Source organism: Protomyctophum parallelum (assembly GCF_964188405.1).
Source record: "Protomyctophum parallelum genome assembly, chromosome: 1".
NCBI lineage: Eukaryota > Metazoa > Chordata > Actinopteri > Myctophiformes > Myctophidae > Protomyctophum > Protomyctophum parallelum.
In genome coordinates this window covers 16658704-16686330 of record NC_139697.1, presented here as the reverse complement: position 1 = coordinate 16686330, position 27627 = coordinate 16658704, and the positions used below count along the sequence as shown (strand labels likewise).

The 27627-nt window shown below is 39.0% G+C and overlaps 1 protein-coding gene across 1 annotated transcript in view; it reads left to right on the top strand.

Moving 5' to 3' along the window:
• Positions 1–27627, top strand: part of LOC310860772 (uncharacterized protein) — a gene marked incomplete at both ends in the record, with an annotated part of 47715 nt that overhangs the window by 16162 nt on the left and 3926 nt on the right. Inside the window, one exon of the mRNA XM_083767931.1 lies at positions 24333–25396. Coding sequence (XP_083624057.1) covers positions 24333–25396 — 1064 coding nt within the window. The remainder of the gene's footprint in view (positions 1–24332; positions 25397–27627) is intronic.

Below are 27627 nucleotides of genomic sequence, written 5' to 3'. Positions count from 1 at the left end.
TTCTCAATTCAGGACAAAGTTTGTGAACATACACTAAAAGCTGGACCTAGGAGGGGCACAACATATCCCATAATATCTGTACATTGAACGTTCAATGGACTCTAACAAGCATGTCCAACATAATATCCATCAAAATAGTTTAACATAACAAAATGTACAATCCTTCATTGACCTTTTTCTAACACCTGCTTTTGCCTTCACTCTGCTCGCTTGAAAAAACAGCAGAGATATGGAAGGTCAAAGTTGACAGACATTTTAGTTCCGTTTTTTTATATGAACACAAATTATATCCTATACATACCATACACCGAATGAAAGCCAGCAATGTCTACTTTTAGAAGGAAAACAACATACACATTGATCCCATGTACAGTTTGTCAGTAATTGTTTATTGAATGCAGCTTGCGGCCACCAGAGAGAACTTTAGAGAAGGCATGGACCTGAACAACTATTATTCACAAAATAAGGCCTATAGCGACATGTACATACTATATACCGTATGAAACAGAAGACTCTGCTTTCATAAGAAAAAAACTAATACTGTAATAATAATAAAGGTCCATGCCTTCTCTAAAGTTCTCTCTGGTGGTCGCAAGCTGCATTCAATAAACAATTACTGACAAACTGTACATGGGATCAATGTGTATATTGTTTTCCTCCTAAAAGTAGACATTGAGGGCTTTCATTCGGTGTATGGTATGTATAGGAAATAATTTGTGTTCATTTGTATATCTGCCTATCAATGTCTGTGACTAAATGGCTTTTGTATGAGCTAAAGAATGAGCATATATGGGACTGATGGAACATATTGGGCTACGTTACTACTGTTTTGTTTATTTTTTATGAAGATTATGATGATGACGGATCAAGACCCCCGGCGAGCAGATGGAACGATGCGAAGACGCATTGTCATTATTTATCCATCCATTATTTATCCATTGTCATTATTTATCCATCTGTGATCTGTCGCTGTGTACAGTGTATCGTTCCAACTTGGCTCGCCGAGGTTGTTGTTGACTTGTAAAGTCAGAACAGCGGCGCGTGCGTCTTGTAAATACATCATCATAACAAAATAACCGTTTCGTCCCTCGGCAATGAATGAAGGAAGGGAGACCAGTCGTTAGATCCGTGCCGTGTCTATTATGGGAACAAGTCCGACCATGTTCCGACAGAAACAGAGTCTACACAAAGACGCCTTCTCGCGAGCAAACAGGGGCCCTCCCTCCTTCCCCTGAGCCATGCAGGGGGGGAGTGAGAAACAGCTCTGCCTAGCTAGATACGATCGGATGTCATGAAATGTGATCTGGCTAAGGGCTAGCTAGTAGCTACACTCGCAATGGGGGCCGCCATTGTGTGATAGTGAGCATTTGAGCCCCTCCCGTCCTGAGTTTCAGGAAGGGAGGGGGAAGAGGCATCTTTTTCTTTTTTTTGTGATCACGTGATCGGAGTGTTGTGCTACCATCCAATGCTAGTAGGTAAAGTGCTCGGTGTGTAGAAAGGCGATTGAAAGTTATCAATAAAAACATACAGTAAACGTAAATCTCCATTTCCCGCATCGGAGCGCTGGGAATCGAACCACGTGAATCTCCCGTTCCCGCAGAGAAACGGTTAAGATACAGCATGTCACAAAGGAACTGGTTGGAATACCGTGTTCCTTCCACACGCTACGTCCAACCAGGGAAACTCCCCCATGGCAGGTGTAAAGGAACAACTTGGACACTCTGGCATGAAGGAAGCGTGAGTTCAAGTCCGTTGCTCTCCCCTTGTCCCCCATATATGGGGACTAGGTTGGTGTGGGTGTGTAGAGCCCAGGATCACATTAGATGATTGACACAGGGGTGAAAAATGAGTTACAAAATTGTGGGATAAAAAATATATTAAAAGAAGATACAGCATGTCACGAGGACAACTTGAGAGAATATCTGTTTCCATTATGACAGATTGCAGATAACTTTATACTTCACGTAAATCCCAGTATCCCCATTCTGGGAGGAACATTAACCCAAAATAGAAGATCTACAAGCTCATAACGTGTTGCAATGTTGTGAACTTGTAGATCTGTTATTTTGGGCAAAGATATTTGGTGTAGATTGAAAAAACTAAATAAACACACACACACACACACAGTACAGTACAGTACAGTACAGTACAGTACAGTACAGTACAGTACAGTGTAAGTGATCGTTAAACTGAAGTGAAAGTGATAAATTCCAAATATTCTCAAATATCCTGCAGTACCTGGACTTGTGCCATGGCACCCAATTTTATATGTTTTGCATTTAATCAATGTATTGTGTTTGTGCGCTCTGGAATAAGAGCAACTGATGAATGCCTAAATAGAAAAATGTAAATTGTGGCAGTAGCAACTTCAAGGACGGTGTTGCATTCAATTCTGTTGAATCTAGTAATCATGCTTGCACAGTTGACCATGGCTTTTGCTGTGTCCGTCTTTGCTTTTCTCTGGTATTCGCTCGTGGCTCTCTGCAGTCCCCTGGCCAGCACCAACACTTTGGAGGCAGTCACTTACAAACAATATTATGATAGTGATACAATTACAAAGTTATACCAACAATGATACATACTATGTATACCATGATACACTATTTATTACAATTTAGGAATTTAGCAGATCTTAATCCAGAGCTGTATCTATGTCAAATATTTATTTCATCAAAGATGGCTGCCGTGAGCAGGTGCACAGAGGTGTGGAGCGGGTACTACGCTACAAACATTTCTAAAACTTGATAAAAGACTCAATATTGAACACCAATATTGACACCATGTGATGACATTGAACATTAAGGATCTTGTATTAAACTACGAATAAGGAAAAATGACAGGAAGAGGTAGAACAACAAGACGAGCACCTGGCAGTGCAACCGAAGACAATCAATCTTATGAAGAGGAACAGCAAAGCGTCTTGGGCCTGTCAGAAATAATGCAAGAAATAAGAGCATTTCGTACAGAAACGGCTGGCAACTTTGGATCATTAAAGAAATAAGTAAGCGAACTAAGAGATGGAATTGGAGAATTGAAAACAAGAATAGATCAAGCAGAGCTGAGAATTGCGGAGAATGAAGATCATGACATCAGTATGACTAACGCACTTCTGCACAGTATGCGTCTTCAGAGACAATTGGAATCAAAATGTGATTTATTAGAAAGTCACTCCCGAAAGTGCAATTTGAAAATGTATTCTGTCCCGGAGGAAGCTGAAAAGAATAATACTTTCGCATTTGTAGAGTGGCTTATCCGAGAACAACTGGAGATTAACGAAATCCCTATAAGCGCAGCACATATAATTGGAAAAAAGTCTGGAACTGATGAGCAGCCTAAGTCAATAATTGTTCGTTTCCAAAATGAGAATGCGAAACAAACAGTGCTACAGACGGCCTGGGCGAAGATGAATCTGAAGATCAACGACAAGAGGATTTATTTAGACGAAGATTTCACAGACCAAGTCTACAAGGAGCGTGGAAAGACAAAAACGTAAAGAGAAGAATATGAAGTCAAGAATTGTGTATCCCGCAAAACTAAAAGTATTCGAGGAGGACGGCACATTCAATATGTTTCATAACCCGCAAGCAGCAGCAGCGGGTGTTCAGCGAGAGTATGGCGTTTCCGTGAAGATGCCAGCAGGAAAGCCGTACTTCGAGTCTACACTGAAGGCAGCGGGATGGAAGACAGCAGGCTCGGGGAGGAGGAAATCGCAAGAAAACGAAAACGAACTTATGACAAGTGTGAAGGCATTACTGGACTCACTGGAGCGACATGGAAAAGACAAAGAGGTTTCTCTGGATCAACATGAAGAAAACAAGGACTAGAGGTATGGATTTGACATTCAAATGCACAGTGGGAAATTTCTTCCCTGTTGATAAACACTATGGCTGATCTACTAGACCAGAGCCAAATCCTAACGGGACCCGACATGGAACATAATATGTATGATTTAGATGATGTTGACCCGGAGAGTCATGCATTTTTCGGGGACACGTGTAAATACTATACTGAAGACCAAGTCAAGGATGAGGTTGAACTTGCTAATTCATTTTCACTTATTCACTTTAATTCTAGAAGCATGTATGCAAACTTCAGATATCAGGGACTTTTTAAATACATTTGAGAGAAAATGTTAGGTAATTGCTTTATCTGAGACGTGGTTGAACGAAAAGAAAGGTCTTGATTTTAATTTGGAGGGTAATGAATTATTTTATGCTAAAAAAAACTGGAAGAACTAATGAATGGATTAAATGAAAATAAGACATGTTTAATTTGTGGAGATACCAACATAGATCTAATCAGTGTATTGAAACATAAAGCAACATCAGATTTTCTGGACACATTATATAGTAGAGGGTTTTACCCCTTAATTACCAGTCAAATTACGACATCTAGCGCAACATTAATTGACAACATTTTTACCAATGTATTAGAGGATGATATTAAGAGTGGGTTAATAATAAATGACATAAGCGATCATTTGCCTGTATTTGTAACATTCAACAGTCAAATAAAGAGAGGAAAACTGTCACAGAGGAGGAATCTATAAATAAATTAAGAAATTACCTCTTAAATGAAGAATGGAAAGGAGTGTATACAGAAGAGGTAAATGATGCATATGAGTCATTTTTTAATTGTTTTCTATTTCATTATGATAAACGGTGCCCAATAACACAAAGCAGAAATAAGAATAGGTACAATAACAAGCCCTGGATAACAAAAGGTTTACAAAATGCATGCAAAAAGAAAAATAAACTTTATAGAGATTTTATGAAATTCAGGACAAAGACGGCTGAAAATAAATACAAGGTGTATACAAATAAATTGGTAATCATAATGAGACAAGCAAGAAAAGAATACTATAACGAAAGGTTAGAAGAAAACAAAAATAATCTTAAAGGTACTTGGAAAATCTTAAATCAGGTATTAGGGAATAAAAATACATCCACATAATTGCCCAATTATTTTACTAATGACAACAAGAGAGTGATAGAAAATATAAATGAAGTCGTAAATTAATTAAATTCATTTTTTGTAAATGTAGGGCCAAGTCTGGCCAATTCCATTCCACAACATGCTGGACATGAAGGGGAAGGGGGAAGTAGAATAATTCAGTCCATGTTTCTGGGAGAAGTGAGTGAAAATGAAATTAAATCAATTGTAGCTAAATCAAAGAACAAAACATCAACTGATTGTGATGGGATAGATATGATCATTGTGAAGAAGACTATTGACTGTATTCTGTATAATTAAACCTTTTAGTTATATCTGTAATCTTTCTTTCAGTACAGGAGTTTTCCCAGACAGGATGAAAATGGCAAAGGTTATACCACTTTTTAAAACAGGAAATAAACATGATTTTACTAATTATAGACCAGTTTTCTAAAGTGCTTGAAAAACTGTATGGACAAAGATTGGATTAATTTATTGAAAATAATAACTTACTGAGTGAGAGTCAGTATGGCTTTCGGACCAATCGGTCCACAGCTCTGGCACTCTAATAAATAAACTATGAAATAACAACAGCAATAGACAATCATAAACACACAATAGGGTTATTTATTATTATAAAGCGTTCGACACAATTGATCACACTATTTTAATATCTAAATTGAATAATTATGGGGTGAGAGGTGTAGTTCTAGATTGGTTAATCAGTTACCTTCACAACAGGCAACAGTATGTATAGTGCCTCCCCCTGGCCAGCCGGGGTGCCTGATGGAGGGGAAAGGAACTGGTTGGAATAACGTGTTCCTTCCACGCGCTACGTCCAACCAGGGAAACTCCCCCTTGTCCGGTGTAAAGGAGCAACTTGGACACTCAGGCATGAAGGAAGCATGAGTTCAAGTCCGTTGCTCTCCCCTTGTCCCCCATATATGGGGACTAGGTTGGTGGAGGGTGTGTAGAGCCCAGGATCACATTAGATGATTGACACAGGGGTGAAAAATAGGTTACAAAATCGTAGGATAAAAAATAATAATATATATGTACAGTTGGGGGGTCATAAATCTGATTATATGAAGCTTGAGTGTGGGGTACCACAAGGCACGGTCTTGGGACCTAAACTTTTTATTTTGTATATTAATGATATGTGACCAGTGCCAGTATTTTCAACCACAAGTCGGCGTTGTTTATATTTTACAATTGACCAAAATACAATTTATTTCTTTTTTTGGTGGTTTTCGTTTTTAGCCACATTAACACAGTTGGATTGTTAAAGAATGTTTTTATTCCATCAGAAAGTCGTTTTAGTGTCATTAAGTCGTTGTAATTTCTTAAACATGTCACTATGTGTAATGTTTTAACCATTGGATTAACCAATGCTAACAAATGCTAACCAGAAAATAGAGCTTTCCTCTTAAAGTATGCAAATTCCGCTAAGTTTCACCTTTTTGTACACAATAGTTTTTTGAAGATAATACTAGTCTTTTACTAACTGGCTAACAGAAATAGCAGAGAAAGAAGTATTAACAGTCGTATTTTGTAAAAAGTGTTTACTTTCGGTCCTCCTAAAGCTAATTCATGCTAATGTTTTAGCTAGGGGCACTGGTCATCAAAACAACGGAACATGGCTTCCTATTTTCAGCAGAAGAAGACTCGAATGAATTGTACCATTGTACCATAAACATTGTAACATTATGTCACCATAACGTGGTTATTATTAGTTGCTTTGGAATGTACCTGCCATGAAAATTAAAGTCATAATAATGCAGATCGCATCGATATGTAATATAGCGCGATAATGTACTTGTTTTAGCTACAGGATTGACGATTGATATCAATATAATGCTAAATGTAGCAACGGCTATCGTTGCGGGGTTGCCAGGTTCTGCGAGAGAAACAAGCAACCCGTATATGAAAACAAGCCCAACATAAGCGAAAATAGCCGATCTACAAGCATTTAACAAAACCAATCTTGTCCCTGGCATACATTATTTTCAGATGGGGGTTCTGCAGACAAATAATAATAACAACAGGCTAAAATACCTATCGTATTTGTACTCATCTGGACCATTTACATAAGCCTAATTTATCTGCCACTCTTTCTTGCCCTTTTTTCATACTACAAAATGCCAATAAATACAGTAGCCTATTTAAAAAAGGAGAGATAACAGGCAAACTATCAAGATAACAACATTCTCTAATTGTGTAGACTTATTGGTACAGTAGGCCTATGCATTATTTTTCTTTAGAAACAAGGCCAACTAATTATAATAAGCAGACATGGCAACACTGCTTGTTGACTAAAGGGAGGAATGAAGGGAAAACAGCGCCCCCTAAAGTCACAGATCACTGCTGAAATCTTTGAAGTGGGAATGCTCCAATTTGACATTTCTGGTTCACTAGGTTTCAAATGGTTATATCTTCTTCATTTCCCTCCCAATTGCAATACATCATATGAAAGGTTACAGTGTGCAGTTTCATAATATGTAAAGAACTGAAAAATGACCATGGCCCCCTTGTATATCAAACTACTGTACAGGGGCGGTGGTGGCTCAGGGGTAGAGTGCCTGGACGGTAACCGTAAGGTTGCCAGTTCGAACCCGGGCTCCCCCAGAGTTACTGTCGAAGTGTCCTTGAGCAAGACACTGAACCCCTAATTGCTCCCGATGTGAGTAGTAGTATAGGATACTTTTGCTCCCTAGGGACCATATTCCCTCCCACCCTTTTTATTTAGGGGGGGATTTTCAAGGAGAAGGCGTTCCCTAGGGACATTTTAGTTACCATTTCCGCTGACGTCATCAGATTGATCCTGCTAATGGCACTTTGCCAGTTTGGCAGTTAGTGTCATCATGATTGTAGTTCTGCTTTTGTGTGAGGATCTCATCATATTGATCGTGTTTGGGTGGACTTTGCCAGTTTGTCAGTTTGAGTCAGCATATTGATTATCTTTATGACTCAGTCGGCATGGTGATATTGATTCTATGGGGTGTGTGGGACCAGGCATACCATGTGTGGGCATATTGCACCCCCCTTCTTCTGAGCAGGCTATGGGATAGCGGTATTGATTCTATCTGGGGTGTGTGGTCCTGGGATCAATAGTTCGTATGGACCCTGTCAGGGACATGCTTTTGCTGGGGGCTGTGTGAGTGTGGGTGTGTGTGCGTGTGCGTGTGCGTGCGTGCTGGTGTGTATGGTGAATTTTGCATGGTCCAGGGTGTCTTAATGTCTTGTTTAATGTATGACTTGTATTATTTTGGTACGTGGTGCTGTATTTTGTGACATTTGCATGGGTCAGGGTGTCTTAATGTTTTGTTTTAATGTATGACTTGGGTTATTTTTGGTATGTGGTGTGGTGTTTTGTGACATTTGCATGTTTCAGGTTGTCTTAATGTTTTATTTTAATGTATGACTTGGGTTATTTTTTGGTATGTGATGTGGTGTTTTGTGAGTTATGCATGGTTCATGGTGTCTTAAGGTTTTGTTTAATGTATGACTGGGGTTATTTTGGTATGTGATGTGGTGTTTTGTGAGTTATGCATGGTTCAGGGTGTCTTAAGGTTTTGTTTTAATGCATGAGTTGTATTATTTTGGTATGTGATGTGGTGTTTTGTGACATTTGCACGGGTCAGGGTGTCTTAATGTTTTGTTTTAATGTATGACTTGGGTTATTTTTGGTATGTGGTGTGGTGTTTTGTGAGTTATGCATGTTTCAGGTTGTCTTAATGTTTTATTTTAATGTATGACTTGGGTTATTTTTGGTATGTGATGTGGTGTTTTGTGAGTTATGCATGGTTCATGGTGTCTTAAGGTTTTGTTTAATGTATGACTTGGGTTATTTTTGGTATGTGGTGTGGTGTTTTGTGACATTTGCATGGGTCAGGGTGTCTTAATGTTTTGTTTTGATGTATGACTTGGGTTATTTTTGGTATGTGGTGTGGTGTTTTGTGACATTTGCATGTTTCAGGTTGTCTTAATGTTTTATTTTAATGTATGACTTGGGTTATTTTTTGGTATGTGATGTGGTGTTTCGTGACATTTGCATGGTTCATGGTGTCTTAAGGTTTTGTTTAATGTATGACTGGGGTTATTTTGTTATGTGATGTGGTGTTTTGTGACATTTGCATGTTTCAGGTTGTCTTAATGTTTTATTTAATGTATGACTTGGGTTATTTTTTGGTATGTGATGTGGTGTTTTGTGAGTTATGCATGGTTCATGGTGTCTTAAGGTTTTGTTTAATGTATGACTGGGGTTATTTTGGTATGTGATGTGGTGTTTTGTGAGTTATGCATGGTTCAGGGTGTCTTAAGGTTTTGTTTTAATGTATGAGTTGTATTATTTTGGTATGTGATGTGGTGTTTTGTGACATTTGCATGTTTCAGGGTGTCTTAATGTTTTGTTTTAATGTATGACTTGGGTTATTTTTGGTATGTGGTGTGGTGTTTTGTGACATTTGCATGTTTCAGGTTGTCTTAATGTTTTATTTAATGTATGACTTGGGTTATTTTTTGGTATGTGGTGTGGTGTTTTGTGAGTTATGCATGGTTCATGGTGTCTTAAGGTTTTGTTTAATGTATGACTTGGGTTATTTTTTGGTATGTGATGTGGTGTTTTGTGAGTTATGCATGGTTCAGGGTGTCTTAAGGTTTTGTTTTAATGTATGAGTTGTATTATTTTGGTATGTGATGTGGTGTTTTGTGACATTTGCATGTTTCAGGGTGTCTTAATGTTTTGTTTTAATGTATGACTTGGGTTATTTTTGGTATGTGGTGTGGTGTTTTGTGACATTTGCATGTTTCAGGTTGTCTTAATGTTTTATTTAATGTATGACTTGGGTTATTTTTTGGTATGTGGTGTGGTGTTTTGTGAGTTATGCATGGTTCATGGTGTCTTAAGGTTTTGTTTAATGTATGACTTGGGTTATTTTTTGGTATGTGGTGTGGTGTTTTGTGACATTTGCATGTTTCAGGTTGTCTTAATGTTTTATTTTATTGTATGACATGGGTTATTTTTGGTATGTGGTGTGGTGTTTTGTGACATTTGCATGGTTCAGGTTGTCTTAAGGTTTTGTTTAATGTATGACTGGGGTTATTTTGGTATGTGGTGTGATGTTTTGTGATATTTGCACGGTTCAGTTTGTTTTAAGGTTTTGTTTTAATGTATAACTTGGATTATTTTTGGTATGTGGTGTGATGTTTTGTGACATTTGCACGGTTCATGATGTCTTAATGTTTTGGTTTAATGTATGACTTGGGTTATTTTGTGGTAGGTGGTGGTGTATTTTGTGACATTTGCATGGGTCAGGGTGTCTTAATGTTTTGTTTTAATGCATGACATGGGTTATTTTTGGTACGTGGTGATGTATTTTTGGTATGTGGGTATGTGGTTGGGGAATTTTTACATGGTTCATGATGTCTTAATGATTTGTTTAAGGTATGAGTTGTATTATTTTGGTAAGTGATTGTATGTTTTGTGGCATTTGCATGGTTCAGGTTGGCTTAATGGTTTATTTTAATGTATGACTTGGATTATTTTTGGTACATGGGGGTGTATTTTGTGGCGTTTGCATGGTGCATGGTTCAGGCATCCCCCGGGCATGTCTGTGGCCGTTTGAGCTGTGAGGTTGGGGTTAATACTGAGTAATGTACGGTTAGATCATGCTAGTAGGGTACATGTTTAAAGTAATCATGTATATCATATTGGCGTAACTACATTTGAAATGAGTTGAGTGGACTATGTATTTTTAGATGAACACACTATGTTGTTCACCTACAATTATACGGATTGATGACTAGAGTAGATTGACGGCATTTTACAATAGCTACTATTAGGTATTATTGACATTTAAAGTTAGATAGACTATAGTCTATACTACATGGTGGTATAGGCATCCATGGATTTCCAGGGAATTCAACCCAAATCTGTAGACGGGGTCTGTACACAAAACACAATGTTTTGTGTTGACAATAACTACGAGGCAATAACAGCCATCATACTAGTAAATATTATGTATACTAGTTAAATTATCTAAACTCTGTGATTTGGCATAGGCATTTTTCACGACACATAGGAAGAGTCTAAACTACATGCATAATAATAAAATATGGTTGAATGTTTCAAATACTGGATAGTTAGAATGGGTCATGCATGTTTTTAATACAAGCAGCTTAACATCACCATGTCTGATGGTGCAGTGTGTAAATGTAACAGGTTATCTACATTGTGTATACTAAAGCATGTAATACTGATGTACCGATGTTTTTCCAAGAGTTCAGATCGTATAGTTTAGAAAATTGTGTAAGTCTATACTATACGAGGTCTTTAGATCATGGTCAGCACCAAATAGCATACCAAAAGTCTGTATCTTATGTTTATCAGGTTTTATTTTGATCAGAAAATAGACAATTATGCAGATGAACATACACTGTAGCACAACATCGAGCAAAATATACAAGACAATGAATTCACCAGGACATCAAATATACTCAGTCATCAACTATTTCTAATGTATATATATATATATATATATAGATATATATACAATGATGCAATCAGGTCAATCATAGTGGTAATAGTTATGTCCTTGATTATTATTATTTTTTGGATCATATCAGGGTAAATCCTTCCAGTAATGCAAATAAGATGTACATAGCCTATGGATTCTTGACATTGGCAGTGGTCCTACCTCAATACCGCTAGTTCTCAATACCTTAATAACCCTCGGTATAAAATCATCAGTCCACAACTTGTTCATTAAATCTTTAAAATGATTGTAGAAGTAATATCGGGGCGTAATATTCAAACATGTGTGCTCGGTTTGACTAGAATGGTCTATGCGGCAGCCGTTGCAATCATCCTTCATCTGTTCGATTATAGCGTTTGCGAGTAGTTGACCAACATGTATTTTCAGAATATCTGTAAGATTTGTGGGGTTTGTCCCAGCAAACTCATCCAAAGTCAGTGGCCAATTCAGGGGATATGGCGGCGAAAGCAATGGTGTGTCGGAGGCTGGAGGGTCATGGGGAGCAGTTGAATTTGGGGGTGATAGGTCTACCATCTCAAAATACTCTGTGTCCCCCGCACCATAGCCCCAAAATGCCCTCTCAAAATGTTCATCGTTCTTCGGATCATAGTCGCAAAATGCCCGGGCATCATCATATTCATCGCTGTCCGTATCTGCAGTACTGATGTTATGCCACCACGGGGGGTGTATACACGGTCCATTGCGGGTCCATCCACCATGAGAGGTCCCTTCATTCGAGTTTGATTCTCCCAATGAAGAAGTAGAATCCTCCATGGTGCGTGAATGGCGCAATATACCGGCAATAATGAGTTAGCATTTTACCTATAGTGTAGGAGGGGGTGGGCTGGTAGCTGCAATTGTTGGTCCATCGGTTTCTAGATCAGAGTGGGGCGTGGGTGCATCGTTTTCTAGGGCGCTGTACGAATTATGATTTACAGGACGGTTATCCATTGAGAATAATGTAGCGCCAGCTGGCTTTGGGGGATCACCGAGCGAGAAGCTACTATGTCTGGAATCACCTCTCTCTTGACCCACTGTCACATAGGCACAAATGCGGAGCAATGAAGTTGAGATGGACATGTCTAGACCGCTACACTCACATCTCATCAAACCAACCTCGGAAAGTGAAGTGACCATCACAGAGTCAAAACAACCACAAGAATGGCACAGAATCAGTCAAAGATGGAGCCAACAACTAGAGAAACTTGCAAACGTTCACGAGGTTGATGACGTTGTCAAATGTGGTAATTTCATCATTGGGCTAGATGGTGAATTCCGCATAGCAAAGGGGGTCTACTTGGGGTTAAGAGAGGATGGCACTGAAGTCGCCGTGAAGAGAATGCTGAAGGGGAAGAAATACTTTTCATGCCATCCAGAGCATGATCATCCTTCCATTGCACAATATATGGACCTTATAGAGGATGAAAACTTTGCCTACGGTGTTCTTTCATGCCATCCAGAGCATGATCATCCTTCCATTGCACAATATATGGACTTTATAGAGGATGAAAACTTTGCCTACGTTGTTGTTGAATTATGTGAATACACACTGGAAGAATACGTTAACTTAAGAGACGAGTTTCCTGGAGGCCGTCTTTGTGAAATGCTGATCGCAAAACAGTTTCTCATTAGTTTAAACACACTTCATCGACAGAATCCTCCAATTCTCCATTGTAATATCAAACCCCAGAATGTGATGTTTGGTAAGCTATAGATGAAAAAAAAAATAAGACAGGCAAACTATTGTATTATTGTCATTTAAAAAATATATGTATTTTTATTTATTTATACAATTTACCCTACAGATGTTACAAGGAAGGTGAAATTGTCCGATTATGGAGTACGTAGACAGGTGGACCACCGACAAACAATATATGCAACGAGTAGTGCAGGAAGAAAATGTTGGAAGGCGAAGGAGACCATTGATGAAGACTATGGCGGTGCGGTTGTACCATATACAAGAAGTGCCGACATACAGGTTTGTTTTTTTCCAGTATGAGAGAACCATTTAATCAAAGAAAACAATACAATCAGTCCCAACATTTCATTTTCATTCTAAAGGTGGCTGGGATGTTGTTATATTACATCCTGTCTGGAGGACATCATCCATTTGGTACAGGCCCACGGTGTGAAGTTAACATTGTGGATGGAATCTACAACCTCCACCATGTGCAGGATGTGCTCGCCAACGATCTCATCAAGAGGATGATCAATGAAGACCCAAAGAAAAGACCTACAGTGGAGGAATGCTTGGATCATCCATACTTTGAGGGAAACGAAAAGTCTGAGAGCAGGAAAACGTTTTCCCTTGTGTGCATAGGGCGTCATTTCCTCAATGCTAAACCCAATATCGCTAAACTTCTTTGCCTTTTTTTTTTTTTTTTTTTTTTTTTTTTTATTTTACTACTATATGTAAAAATCTACATTGCCAGTTAAAATCCATATTATGTGATGGGACGACTCCGAAAACGAATTGGAATGAATTGAACGGGTCTATTAAATGTAATGTGTAACATACTGGTGTAAATACATGCTCTGTTTCTCAGTAATAAAAAAAAATCAACATATTTTCATTGTTGTTTTTATTTCATATATATATATATATATATATATATATATATATTTACACTATTAACGTTGTTAGATTCTAGTTAGGTTCTTACGGTGGTAGTATACTAAACTTTGCGACTATTGTAACTAATTAGGATTATGCATTGGTGATGATCCTGCCTTTCTTTTGTTGGGGAGGGTGTAACGTATCCGGTACTGTATAAAAAACCCTGTTTGACCTCAAAGGTCGGCCATGATTAGTATGGCAGTTATTCTTTAGGCTCCACCTCTCCGGGGATGTTCTTAAATACGGAGAATAACCCTACATAACTGAGTAATCCTACAATAGAGACACTAGCTGCCCGCGAAGAAAGAAAGACAACATGTACTCTACCTGCTACCAAGATGAGAATAGGAAAGTTTGGACCTTATCCGACGGCCGGAAAATTCGTCTGTCGTTTTTTCCCTTCAAGAATCAGCGATTTATTGAACTCTATACATTGGAAACAGGCGACAGTATCTTTGAAGACCGGTTGCCTTACATACGCATCTATGCATCTGAATTTGAGCGATTGGTCCCTCCTATTCTTGAGTTCTGTAAGTACTTGCAATTGGATACAAAGATAAACCCTGGCTATATCAAGCCATCTCGATTTGTACGGGTGAGCTCTGAAATACCGTCGCGTGGTGACACTGACGGCTTCATCGTTGACTGTTCTAGGTCAAACTTATGGTTGCTACTAAGATACAAATCTCAATGCGGTACCCCAGTTGAAAGACCTAAGAGTATCATGGAGAAAGAGAAATGCTTTCCAATCCAACTAGCCGTTGGTGTGGATGATTTAGGGATTCTAAAGCATGTGATGTGTGAAGCCTTGGATTTCTTCACAAATATAGAGAATCAATCTTTGGACCTACTGGAAGGCTACCTTAGAGGCGCCAAACGTGTGGATTCACGATCATTGGACTACTTCAATGAAAAGAAACTGAGGCTTGTGGATTACCAGACAAGCCATTCCAGACCTACGGGGTTCTCGTTCGGTAATCCCAGACATAGTAGCTTCTCGCTCGGTGATCCCCCAAAGCCAGCTGGCGCTACATTATTCTCAATGGATAACCGTCCTGTAAATCATAATTCGTACAGCGCCCTAGAAAACGATGCACCCACGCCCCACTCTGATCTAGAAACCGATGGACCAACAATTGCAGCTACCAGCCCACCCCCTCCTACACTATAGGTAAAATGCTAACTCATTATTGCCGGTATATTGCGCCATTCACGCACCATGGAGGATTCTACTTCTTCATTGGGAGAATCAAACTCGAATGAAGGGACCTCTCATGGTGGATGGACCCGCAATGGACCGTGTATACACCCCCCGTGGTGGCATAACATCAGTACTGCAGATACGGACAGCGATGAATATGATGATGCCCGGGCATTTTGCGACTATGATCCGAAGAACGATGAACATTTTGAGAGGGCATTTTGGGGCTATGGTGCGGGGGACACAGAGTATTTTGAGATGGTAGACCTATCACCCCCAAATTCAACTGCTCCCCATGACCCTCCAGCCTCCGACACACCATTGCTTTCGCCGCCATATCCCCTGAATTGGCCACTGACTTTGGATGAGTTTGCTGGGACAAACCCCACAAATCTTACAGATATTCTGAAAATACATGTTGGTCAACTACTCGCAAACGCTATAATCGAACAGATGAAGGATGATTGCAACGGCTGCCGCATAGACCATTCTAGTCAAACCGAGCACACATGTTTGAATATTACGCCCCGATATTACTTCTACAATCATTTTAAAGATTTAATGAACAAGTTGTGGACTGATGATTTTATACCGAGGGTTATTAAGGTATTGAGAACTAGCGGTATTGAGGTAGGACCACTGCCAATGTCAAGAATCCATAGGCTATGTACATCTTATTTGCATTACTGGAAGGATTTACCCTGATATGATCCAAAAAATAATAATAATCAAGGACATAACTATTACCACTATGATTGACCTGATTGCATCATTGTATATATATCTATATATATATATATATATATATACATTAGAAATAGTTGATGACTGAGTATATTTGATGTCCTGGTGAATTCATTGTCTTGTATATTTTGCTCGATGTTGTGCTACAGTGTATGTTCATCTGCATAATTGTCTATTTTCTGATCAAAATAAAACCTGATAAACATAAGATACAGACTTTTGGTATGCTATTTGGTGCTGACCATGATCTAAAGACCTCGTATAGTATAGACTTACACAATTTTCTAAACTATACGATCTGAACTCTTGGAAAAACATCGGTACATCAGTATTACATGCTTTAGTATACACAATGTAGATAACCTGTTACATTTACACACTGCACCATCAGACATGGTGATGTTAAGCTGCTTGTATTAAAAACATGCATGACCCATTCTAACTATCCAGTATTTGAAACATTCAACCATATTTTATTATTATGCATGTAGTTTAGACTCTTCCTATGTGTCGTGAAAAATGCCTATGCCAAATCACAGAGTTTAGATAATTTAACTAGTATACATAATATTTACTAGTATGATGGCTGTTATTGCCTCGTAGTTATTGTCAACACAAAACATTGTGTTTTGTGTACAGACCCCGTCTACAGATTCGGGTTGAATTCCCTGGAAATCCATGGATGCCTATACCACCATGTAGTATAGACTATAGTCTATCTAACTTTAAATGTCAATAATACCTAATAGTAGCTATTGTAAAATGCCGTCAATCTACTCTAGTCATCAATCCGTATAATTGTAGGTGAACAACATAGTGTGTTCATCTAAAAATACATAGTCCACTCAACTCATTTCAAATTTAGTTACGCCAATATGATATACATGATTACTTTAAACATGTACCCTACTAGCATGATCTAACCGTACATTACTCAGTATTAACCCCAACCTCACAGCTCAAACGGCCACAGACATGCCCGGGGGATGCCTGAACCATGCACCATGCAAACGCCACAAAATACACCCCCATGTACCAAAAATAATCCAAGTCATACATTAAAATAAACCATTAAGCCAACCTGAACCATGCAAATGCCACAAAACATACAATCACTTACCAAAATAATACAACTCATACCTTAAACAAATCATTAAGACATCATGAACCATGTAAAAATTCCCCAACCACATACCCACATACCAAAAATACATCACCACGTACCAAAAATAACCCATGTCATGCATTAAAACAAAACATTAAGACACCCTGACCCATGCAAATGTCACAAAATACACCACCACCTACCACAAAATAACCCAAGTCATACATTAAACCAAAACATTAAGACATCATGAACCGTGCAAATGTCACAAAACATCACACCACATACCAAAAATAATCCAAGTTATACATTAAAACAAAACCTTAAAACAAACTGAACCGTGCAAATATCACAAAACATCACACCACATACCAAAATAACCCCAGTCATACATTAAACAAAACCTTAAGACAACCTGAACCATGCAAATGTCACAAAACACCACACCACATACCAAAAATAACCCATGTCATACAATAAAATAAAACATTAAGACAACCTGAAACATGCAAATGTCACAAAACACCACACCACATACCAAAAAATAACCCAAGTCATACATTAAACAAAACCTTAAGACACCATGAACCATGCATAACTCACAAAACACCACACCACATACCAAAAAATAACCCAAGTCATACATTAAATAAAACATTAAGACAACCTGAAACATGCAAATGTCACAAAACACCACACCACATACCAAAAATAACCCAAGTCATACATTAAAACAAAACATTAAGACACCCTGAAACATGCAAATGTCACAAAACACCACATCACATACCAAAATAATACAACTCATACATTAAAACAAAACCTTAAGACACCCTGAACCATGCATAACTCACAAAACACCACATCACATACCAAAATAACCCCAGTCATACATTAAACAAAACCTTAAGACACCATGAACCATGCATAACTCACAAAACACCACATCACATACCAAAAAATAACCCAAGTCATACATTAAATAAAACATTAAGACAACCTGAAACATGCAAATGTCACAAAACATCACACCACATACCAAAAATAACCCAAGTCATGCATTAAACAAAACCTTAAGACACCCTGAACCATGCATAACTCACAAAACACCACATCACATACCAAAATAACCCCAGTCATACATTAAACAAAACCTTAAGACACCATGAACCATGCAAATGTCACAAAACACCACATCACATACCAAAAAATAACCCAAGTCATACATTAAAATAAAACATTAAGACAACCTGAAACATGCAAATGTCACAAAACACCACACCACATACCAAAAATAACCCAAGTCATACATCAAAACAAAACATTAAGACACCCTGACCCATGCAAATGTCACAAAACACCACACCACATACCAAAAATAACCCAAGTCATACATTAAACAAAACCTTAAGACACCATGAACCATGCATAACTCACAAAACACCACATCACATACCAAAAATAACCCAAGTCATACATTAAAATAAAACATTAAGACAACCTGAAACATGCATAACTCACAAAACACCACACCACATACCAAAAATAACCCAAGTCATACATTAAAACAAAACATTAAGACACCCTGACCCGTGCAAATGTCACAAAACACCACATCACATACCAAAATAATACAACTCATGCATTAAAACAAAACCTTAAGACACCCTGAACCATGCATAACTCACAAAACACCACATCACATACCAAAATAACCCCAGTCATACATTAAACAAAACCTTAAGACACCATGAACCATGCATAACTCACAAAACACCACATCACATACCAAAAAATAACCCAAGTCATACATTAAAATAAAACATTAAGACAACCTGAAACATGCAAATGTCACAAAACACCACACCACATACCAAAAATAACCCAAGTCATACATTAAAACAAAACATTAAGACACCCTGACCCATGCAAATGTCACAAAATACAGCACCACGTACCAAAATAATACAAGTCATACATTAAACAAGACATTAAGACACCCTGGACCATGCAAAATGCACCATACACACCAGCACGCACGCACACGCACACACACCCACACTCACACAGCCCCCAGCAAAAGCATGTCCCTGACAGGGTCCATACGAACTATTGATCCCAGGACCACACACCCCAGATAGAATCAATACCGCTATCCCATAGCCTGCTCAGAAGAAGGGGGGTGCAATATGCCCACACATGGTATGCCTGGTCCCACACACCCCATAGAATCAATATCACCATGCCGACTGAGTCATAAAGATAATCAATATGCTGACTCAAACTGACAAACTGGCAAAGTCCACCCAAACACGATCAATATGATGAGATCCTCACACAAAAGCAGAACTACAATCATGATGACACTAACTGCCAAACTGGCAAAGTGCCATTAGCAGGATCAATCTGATGACGTCAGCGGAAATGGTAACTAAAATGTCCCTAGGGAACGCCTTCTCCTTGAAAATCCCCCCCTAAATAAAAAGGGTGGGAGGGAATATGGTCCCTAGGGAGCAAAAGTATCCTATACTACTACTGATGTGCTAGTTGGTGCCTTGCATGGTTTCCGCTGCCATCGGTGTATGAATGGGTGAATGTAATGCACAATCTCTGTAAAGCGCCTTGGATAAAGGCGCTATATAAATGCACCATTTACCATTTACCATTTACTGTCCCCGGTCACATATTTGTGAAGTGTCAAAGTTAATGCAGTTTGTTTTGTTCACAGACGACACAAATTATTTTGTTCAGGGGATAACTTAAAAAGTGTAGCAGAAAGCATTACAAATTAAATGGTTAAATTAAAAAGATGGTTTAATATAAATAAGTTATCATTGAATTTGAAAAAAAAAAGTTTATGATTTTCTCTAACTTGAAAAAGGATGAAATTATTCTCTCTATAGATGTAGTGAATATTGAAAGAGTGACTGCATTTAGGTTTTTGGGTGTTATATTAGATGAGAAATTATCATGGAAAAATAATATAGCATATATAAAAAAAAGTATTTTTATTTTGAACAAAGTAAAATATGATTTGGATACGAATGTATTGAGGATGTTGTATTGTACACTGGTTTTACCATATTTGATTTACTGTTTGGAAGTATGGGGTAACTCATTCAAGAGTAATATGACTCCTTTGATTATGTTACAAAAAAGAGCGTTAAGAATCATATATAAAGAAGATTTCAGAGCACACACCAATAGGCTTTTTATGTTATCAGGTATTTTGAAAATCATGGTTGAATTACGAACATGATTGGTGGTGTTCAGAGCGAAAAACAGATCATTACCAACACAGTTCACAAAACCAGAAGTTGAAGAGTTGTACAACAGTGTTTCAGTTTAAGAAAGTGTTTAAAAAGGAAAAAATATATAAAATATGAATTGGAAGATTAGACATAAGTGCTATTTTGTTCCCTCAGCGTTGTTGAGCTCTATGTTCTTTTGTCCTTGTTTTTCTTTCTTTTTTATTTGACGTAATCATGGTGATATATAAAATGTATGGTTGGTAGCAGCATCAATTAGATTTTTTTTAAATGATAGGGGCAGGTATAAATAAGATTTATCTTCTTCCTGCTCATTTTCTTTTCTGCTATGGAATATGTAAAAAATAATAAGTACAAAGTAAAAAAATAAAATAATGTAAAACCATAACTGAAATGAAATAAATAAATATGAAATGAAATTAAATTTATAAAAATGTATTATTTATATTATTCATTTATTATTACAGTACTATAATTTTGTATCATGTAATTTGCATGCATGCTATAGAAATCTACCACTGACCAGCTGAACCTCTTCAAATGGCTTCAATATGGTGCCACATCTCCTCCACTATATTCCATTCCTCCTTGGATAGAGAGGAGATATCTGCGTTCATGACGGACAGGGTGGAGACGATGGGGATAGCGGGGCAGATGACGGTAATAATCGTTCACTTGCGGATACAAGCACCAAAATTGGCACACATACTCCTTAGGGGTTGCTTTTAAAAAAAAAGCATTGTGCCAAAAAAAATCCAAGATGGCGGCCATTTTTCAAGATGTCTGACATTGAATATACAGTAATATTGCATTTTGCAATAAAGTCCCATAGACTTGTTCTATTTGAATGATCTTGGTGTAATACATTTTTCACTATGTAGATTCCAAATTTGGACCCATGGACTTACTCACTGGCTTCCTTGTGCCATATATCAGTCCCGGAACCCTAATATTCTGATAAATTAGAGGGTTGTGTTATGTCTGACTAAAATGGATGGCAATTTATATCTTGGTATAATTAAATGTTTAGTGTGTGTGTGTGTGTGTGGGGGGGGGGGGGGGGGGGAGGGGTAGCTCAAAAGAGTGGATGTCAACGCACAGCCATGGCACACTGGTGGCACCGCTGCTGTGAAACTCAGCATGGGGTTCAGTATCAGTTGAGTAATTAGCTTGGTGTAGCTGAATATTGACGTCAGTGTCCCAAATGTTGTCTAATAAGCCCTGCATCAGTTAGCTTGTACCATCAGTTAGCTTGTACCTTGTACCATATATCCGTACCGGAATCCTAATATTCTGCTAAATTTGAGGTTCATGTTACAGTACGTATGACTCGGCTAAAATGCATGGTACATGGCACTGTGGGATCACTCTTTGTCTAGTCTCTACCCTTTGACCTGTTCGACTTGGGTACAAGACTCCTGCCGACATAGCTCTAGGGGTCATGGAAACACGCAAACTGCCCACCACGATAAGGTGATGTTCCCGTCGAGGCAGGAGTCTTTTTTTTTTCTTTTTTTTTAATTATTATTATTATTATTATTACAAGTAGGTGCAGTAGGCCTATACTTGTTTTTCACATACTGTCTTGCTGCTTGGATGAGTAGGCCTATACTACAACGCTTCTAAACCTCGCACCTGCACAGTGCCGTGCAGCAGGTCAGACCAAAGGAGTAGCATTTGCATCGACTGCAGCATTCCGATTTGCATCCACACTTGGTCAGCTGCTGGAAACTCTCTGCCAGAGGCACAACACGGACCGAACGCCGAAAAATCCGTCCCCCCGTCCCCCCCACCACCCTAGGGGAGGGGGGGATGGGGGGGTCTAACCACAAAAACGTGGGGTTATGGTTAGGGTTTGGGGTCGGACTACAGAGAGGTTGTTTCAGTGACTCAATGTACATACAAAACTGCGTTTTGGCACAGTTATTATTATTATTATTATGAATTACCTGGCTGTGATTCCTCCTCCTCCACAAAAACGTGGGGTTATGGTTAGGGTTTGGGGTCGGACTACAGAGAGGTTGTTCCAGTGACTCAATGTACATAAAAAACTGCGTTTTGGCACAGTTATTATTATTATTATGAAATACCTGGCTGTGATTCCTCCTCCTCCCCATTTGTCTCAAAACGTAAAAGTTTAACCACATTATCAGCAGCGCCTCGAACAGGTCAAAACTCACTGACCATCTGATCTGTAAGTTAGCCTATCCTATATAAAATGTACAACACCTGGGAAGTTTTCAGGAGAGGATGTTTTAACATCAACATATATAGTTAGTGTTAAACCCATGCAACTCGAGAGGAAAGAAAAACCTGCAGCGCCTTACCTGCATGTTGACAGTTGTGCTTAATAGCGGCGTGACCGGCGTCGATCTCCTCCTTTCCCCAAATCCCCCAAAATAATAATATAATTCCCAAAGTGGGGTCCGGGGACCCCCAGAGGTACAACTACATGATAGTTTGTGGCATGTCATGTGGACGCTCTCAGTTTTTTTAATTAACATTGATTATCAATTGGAGTCCCACTCCCACCGCTAGACATGGCATTACAATAGGGTCCGTCGGAGCTGTATAAATCTTCTCTTATGGGGGTCCTTCTCTTCTCTTCAAATGGGGGGGTCCGCAGGCTAATACGTGTCCATTTGGGGGTCCTTGACATGAAAAGGATAAAGTAAATCCATTCATCTACTGATCGTCTGACCAAAGTGGTGCGTGACACCAAAAGTGCTGACCTATTGAATCCTGTTCCTGTATTATTAGAATCATTACAGAGTGCAAAGCACATTGGGTCACTGATTGCGGTGTAACAACTCCCAACTTCCGAAAACAGTAGAACGGGCCAAACCATTTTGGGATTTAAACAGGGGTGGATCAAATATATGCTTCAAAATATATCGCGTTTATGAACGCAGGATTTCAAAAGTATTACTCCTAAGATAACTTTGGAGCCAGGGGGGGACCCCCCCAGCCAGGGGGGACCCCCTAACTCATCTGGGGGGGACCAATGTGACGCTGGCAGGGGATTCGTCCCCTGCGTCCCTGCGGCTATTGCGCCCCTGCTCTCTGCAATGGGTGGGATCTCTGTCCAAACAATCTGCCACAGATCTCCTTTCTTGGTCCAGCCCCAGTTTTCAGGAGTCTGCATTTCTGGTTGACATACTGTTGACTGATTCCAGATGCAGGCCACTTCAAGTTCTGTCTTTGGCCAAAAGCAACTCCTGAAGTGCCTGCAGAACACTGACTGCAATGACGACAACATCTGTGTCGTTTGCTTTGACCATGATGACCTTGCTGCCTGCTTCTGTGGCATGCCTGGCATGCACAAAGATCCGTGTGTCAGCTTCATGACTGCATGGTGCCACCCCAGCGACATTGATAGTGCTGTTACTGATAGCATCTTCTTCCTTGGTCACAATTACCACATTTGGTGTGGCCACACATGCTATCTTATCAGCTAGAAAGTTGAATAGCTCGGCTTTGGGGAGGCATACTATCATCCGACAGAGCATTGCTCCGAAGGAGCAATGCTCCGAGGTGCGCTGCGGGTCGGGAGAGGGTTGCGGTTAGGTTTAGGTGTCTGCCCCGGGGGAGGTTAGGGTTAGGGTGAGGGAGGAGGTAGGTTGTCGTTCGGACTAATGCTCCGTCGGATGAAAGTACTGCACTCTCGGCTTTGTTGTCATTTTCTCTCAGAAAGTTTTTGAGGGGATTTTGCCCAAACCTTGTCGAACTCTTTTTGGGGGAAGGAGGGGCAGTTCAAAGTTATGTGCCTGCATATTGTGTGATATGTAATGTAAAGTTCACCATATTAAACAATTATCATCGTTCTAGGCTGTGGACAAAGCGTAATCTGTTGATACTTTGTCCAGCCACTACTCTGCGCTGAGGTACAAGATTCAAACCGTTTATAGTATATTTGTATTGTTTTTCCTAGACTTGCTGCACATCCCTGTGTGTAAAGAGGAGGTTCCACCTGAAGAGGAGAGGAGCTCTAGTCTGGTCCAGGAGGAACCACAACCTCCACATATTAAAGAGGAACAAGAGGAGCTACTTCAAAGACCAAACGTGGCTGGTGGGTCAACGTTGACATTACTAGCAGTGAAAAGTGAAGATGATGATGAAAACAGAGAGACAGAACCTATAGCCGGCACCTCAACTGAACACATGAAAACACAAGCTGATGTAGAGGACTGTGGAACATCACAACCAACTAGTAATGACCAGCTCGTATCTTCACACTATTCTGAATCTGACACTGAAGACAGTGATGAGTGGGACGAGACCAGGGGAGGTCTGTCAGCTTCAAACACACTGAAATTACAAACTGACTCCATGAGGAGTCACACAGGGAAGAAAAGTTTTAGCTGTACATATTGTGCCAAAATGTTTAATCAGAAGGGAAATCTAAACACACACATGAGGATTCATACAGGCGAAAAGCCATTTTCTTGTACAGTATGTGGTACAGGCTTTACTCAGACGGCTCATCTAAAAATACACATGATGTCTCATACAGGGGAAAAGCCATTTTCTTGTACAGTATGTGGTAAAGGCTATGTTAGCACCAGTAGTCTAAAAACACACATGTTGACTCATACAGGGGAAAAGCCATTTTCTTGTACAGTATGTGGTAAAGGCTATGTTGGCACAAGTAGTCTAAAAACACACATGATGACTCATACAGGTGAAAAGCCCTTTACTTGTACAGTATGTGGTAAAGGCTTTGTTAGCACAAGTCGTCTAAAAACACACATGATGACTCATACAGGCGAAACGCCCTTTTCTTGTACAGTATGTGGTAAAGGCTGTGTTAGCACAAGTCATCTAAAAACACACATGATGTCTCATACAGGTGAAAAGCCCTTTTCTTGTACAGTATGTGGTAGAGGCTTTACCCAGACGGGTCATCTAAAAATACACATGACGACTCATACAGGCGAAAAGCCAGTTTCTTGTACAGTTTGTGGTAAAGGCTTTACTCATATGGGTAATTTAAAAGTACACATACATACAGCTCATACAGCGGGAAAGCCTTTAGTTTAGATATATGATCAGTCTAATCCAAGAAAGCTAGAGAAGGAAAAGACGCCAACACAATTTTCTCTACCATGCAATTCAAGCCGGCAGTTCCGTCACAGTGGATGGCAATATGCTGCCGAAACTGCGGGGAATACATTGGTGTCAATGGAGTTGAGTGGACAAGCACACAAACAAACTATTGCTGAACCCTTGTAAAATAATCACTTCTGGAAACGAAAAGAAAACATATAACACATTATTGTCTGCTGTGTTGCTTTTTGATGTGTACACTGTGTGATTTTATAGAGCTATCCAAAGAGCACAAATACGTTTTTATTTTATTTTATACAGTATATATATTTTTTTCATCCCACAATTTTGTAACCCATTTTTCACCCCTGTGTCAATCATCTAATGTGATCCTGGGCTCTACACACCCTCCACCAACCTAGTCCCCATATATGGGGGACAAGGGGAGAGCAACGGACTTGAACTCATGCTTCCTTCATGCCTGAGTGTCCAAGTTGCTCCATTTCACCTGGTTGGACGTAGCGCGTGGAAGGAACACGCGCTAAACAAATAAGTTTCTGAACGTGAAGACTGTCTGCAATTCCAGCTGGCAGATTCGTCACAATGGGTGACTGAAGCAGACATAGACTGCGTGGACAAGCTTATAAATAAACACTTTCTGAATGATTGAGACCATTGTAAAAGAATCGCCTCTGTAACATATCAGAATACATCACACATTACTTTCTTGTTTTTCGATGTACACACTACATCATTTTATTTAGGTATCCAAACAGCAGAGATTGTAAGTTTCTCACTGCTCAACAGGTGTTGATAGACAAGTATGCTACCCATAATATCTTGCTAATAGTAAGGGCATTTTATCAGGTATTTGACCAATCTGGGAACTAAATCGTTACCAAGAAATTTCTTCACCAATGTGTTTCTAAAGGTGTCTAATAACATGTACTAAAAGTTTGAAATTCAACTCCTGGGGGAAATTGAGTTATTAGCATAATATGTGACCATACCCATAACATCCTATGTAGCATGTGACATATGAAACTAGGGGGGTTTTCATGATTCTGAATCCATTCCAAGCATTAGTTTTGCACAAAAAACACTCCTTGGGAGGAAAACGGCCATAGCCGTCATCACAAACGTGATGAGTGGATATGGCCTAATCTAGCCCAAGGAGTGTTTTTTGTGCAAAACTAATGCTTGGAATGGATTCAGAATCATGAAAAACCCCTAGTTTCATGTCACATGCTACTTAAAGAATGATGAAATTTTTACTTTTTGGCCTTATATAGGATGTTATGGGTATGGTCACATATTATGCTAATAACTCAATTTCCCACAGGAGTTGAATTTCAAACTTTTAGTACATGTTATTAGACACATTTAGAAACACATTGGTGAAGAAATTTCTTGGTAACGATTTAGTTCCCAGATTTTCATAGATTTCTCTTACTATAATGCTATTTCTACTGAAGCTCCTTTAAATTGAATTGGGACAATATTTAAAAAAAATCTAATTAATCAGAGGCTTTGTAAATAATTTATCTCGATTAATCACATTTTAATCGCATATCATTATTTGACCCGAGAACAGTGAGAAAGCCATTTTTTCAAATGGATTTTGGTATTCTAGTGAATCGATGAATAGTGAATACATACGTTTAAGCAATAAAACATTGTTTTTGTCGTAATAATAGGGGTAATAATCTCAAAATTAATAATGTATATAGAGCTTTTCTGAGTACCCAAAAATGGTTTACAAGGGGGACATAATTCAAAAACAACTATTAGGCGAAAAACACTAAGTAAATAAATTAATTAGCTGGGGAAAGCAATAGTGAAGGTTTGGATGGTGGGGGCAAGTCTCTGAGAGTTTTGGGGAATGCATTCCACAGGGTTGGGGGGGCTTGGTGCAGCAAATATGTGACATGACCATAAGAAAACACCTCTGTGTTTCTTCCGTGGACATACAGTAACAGCCATAGCAGATGTAAAGATTTTACATTTTATTTGGCCATAACCGTTTAGTTAGAAACCATGTCATCTGGACGGGTCCTTGAACTGCTGCTGGGAGTTGGAATAACGTTAGCTCTGATCCATAGTGTTAGAATGAGGAAAGTAGGCTTTCACATATTTTTTGTGCTAAAAATGAGGGGCTGCACAGCCTGCACTTCCACGGG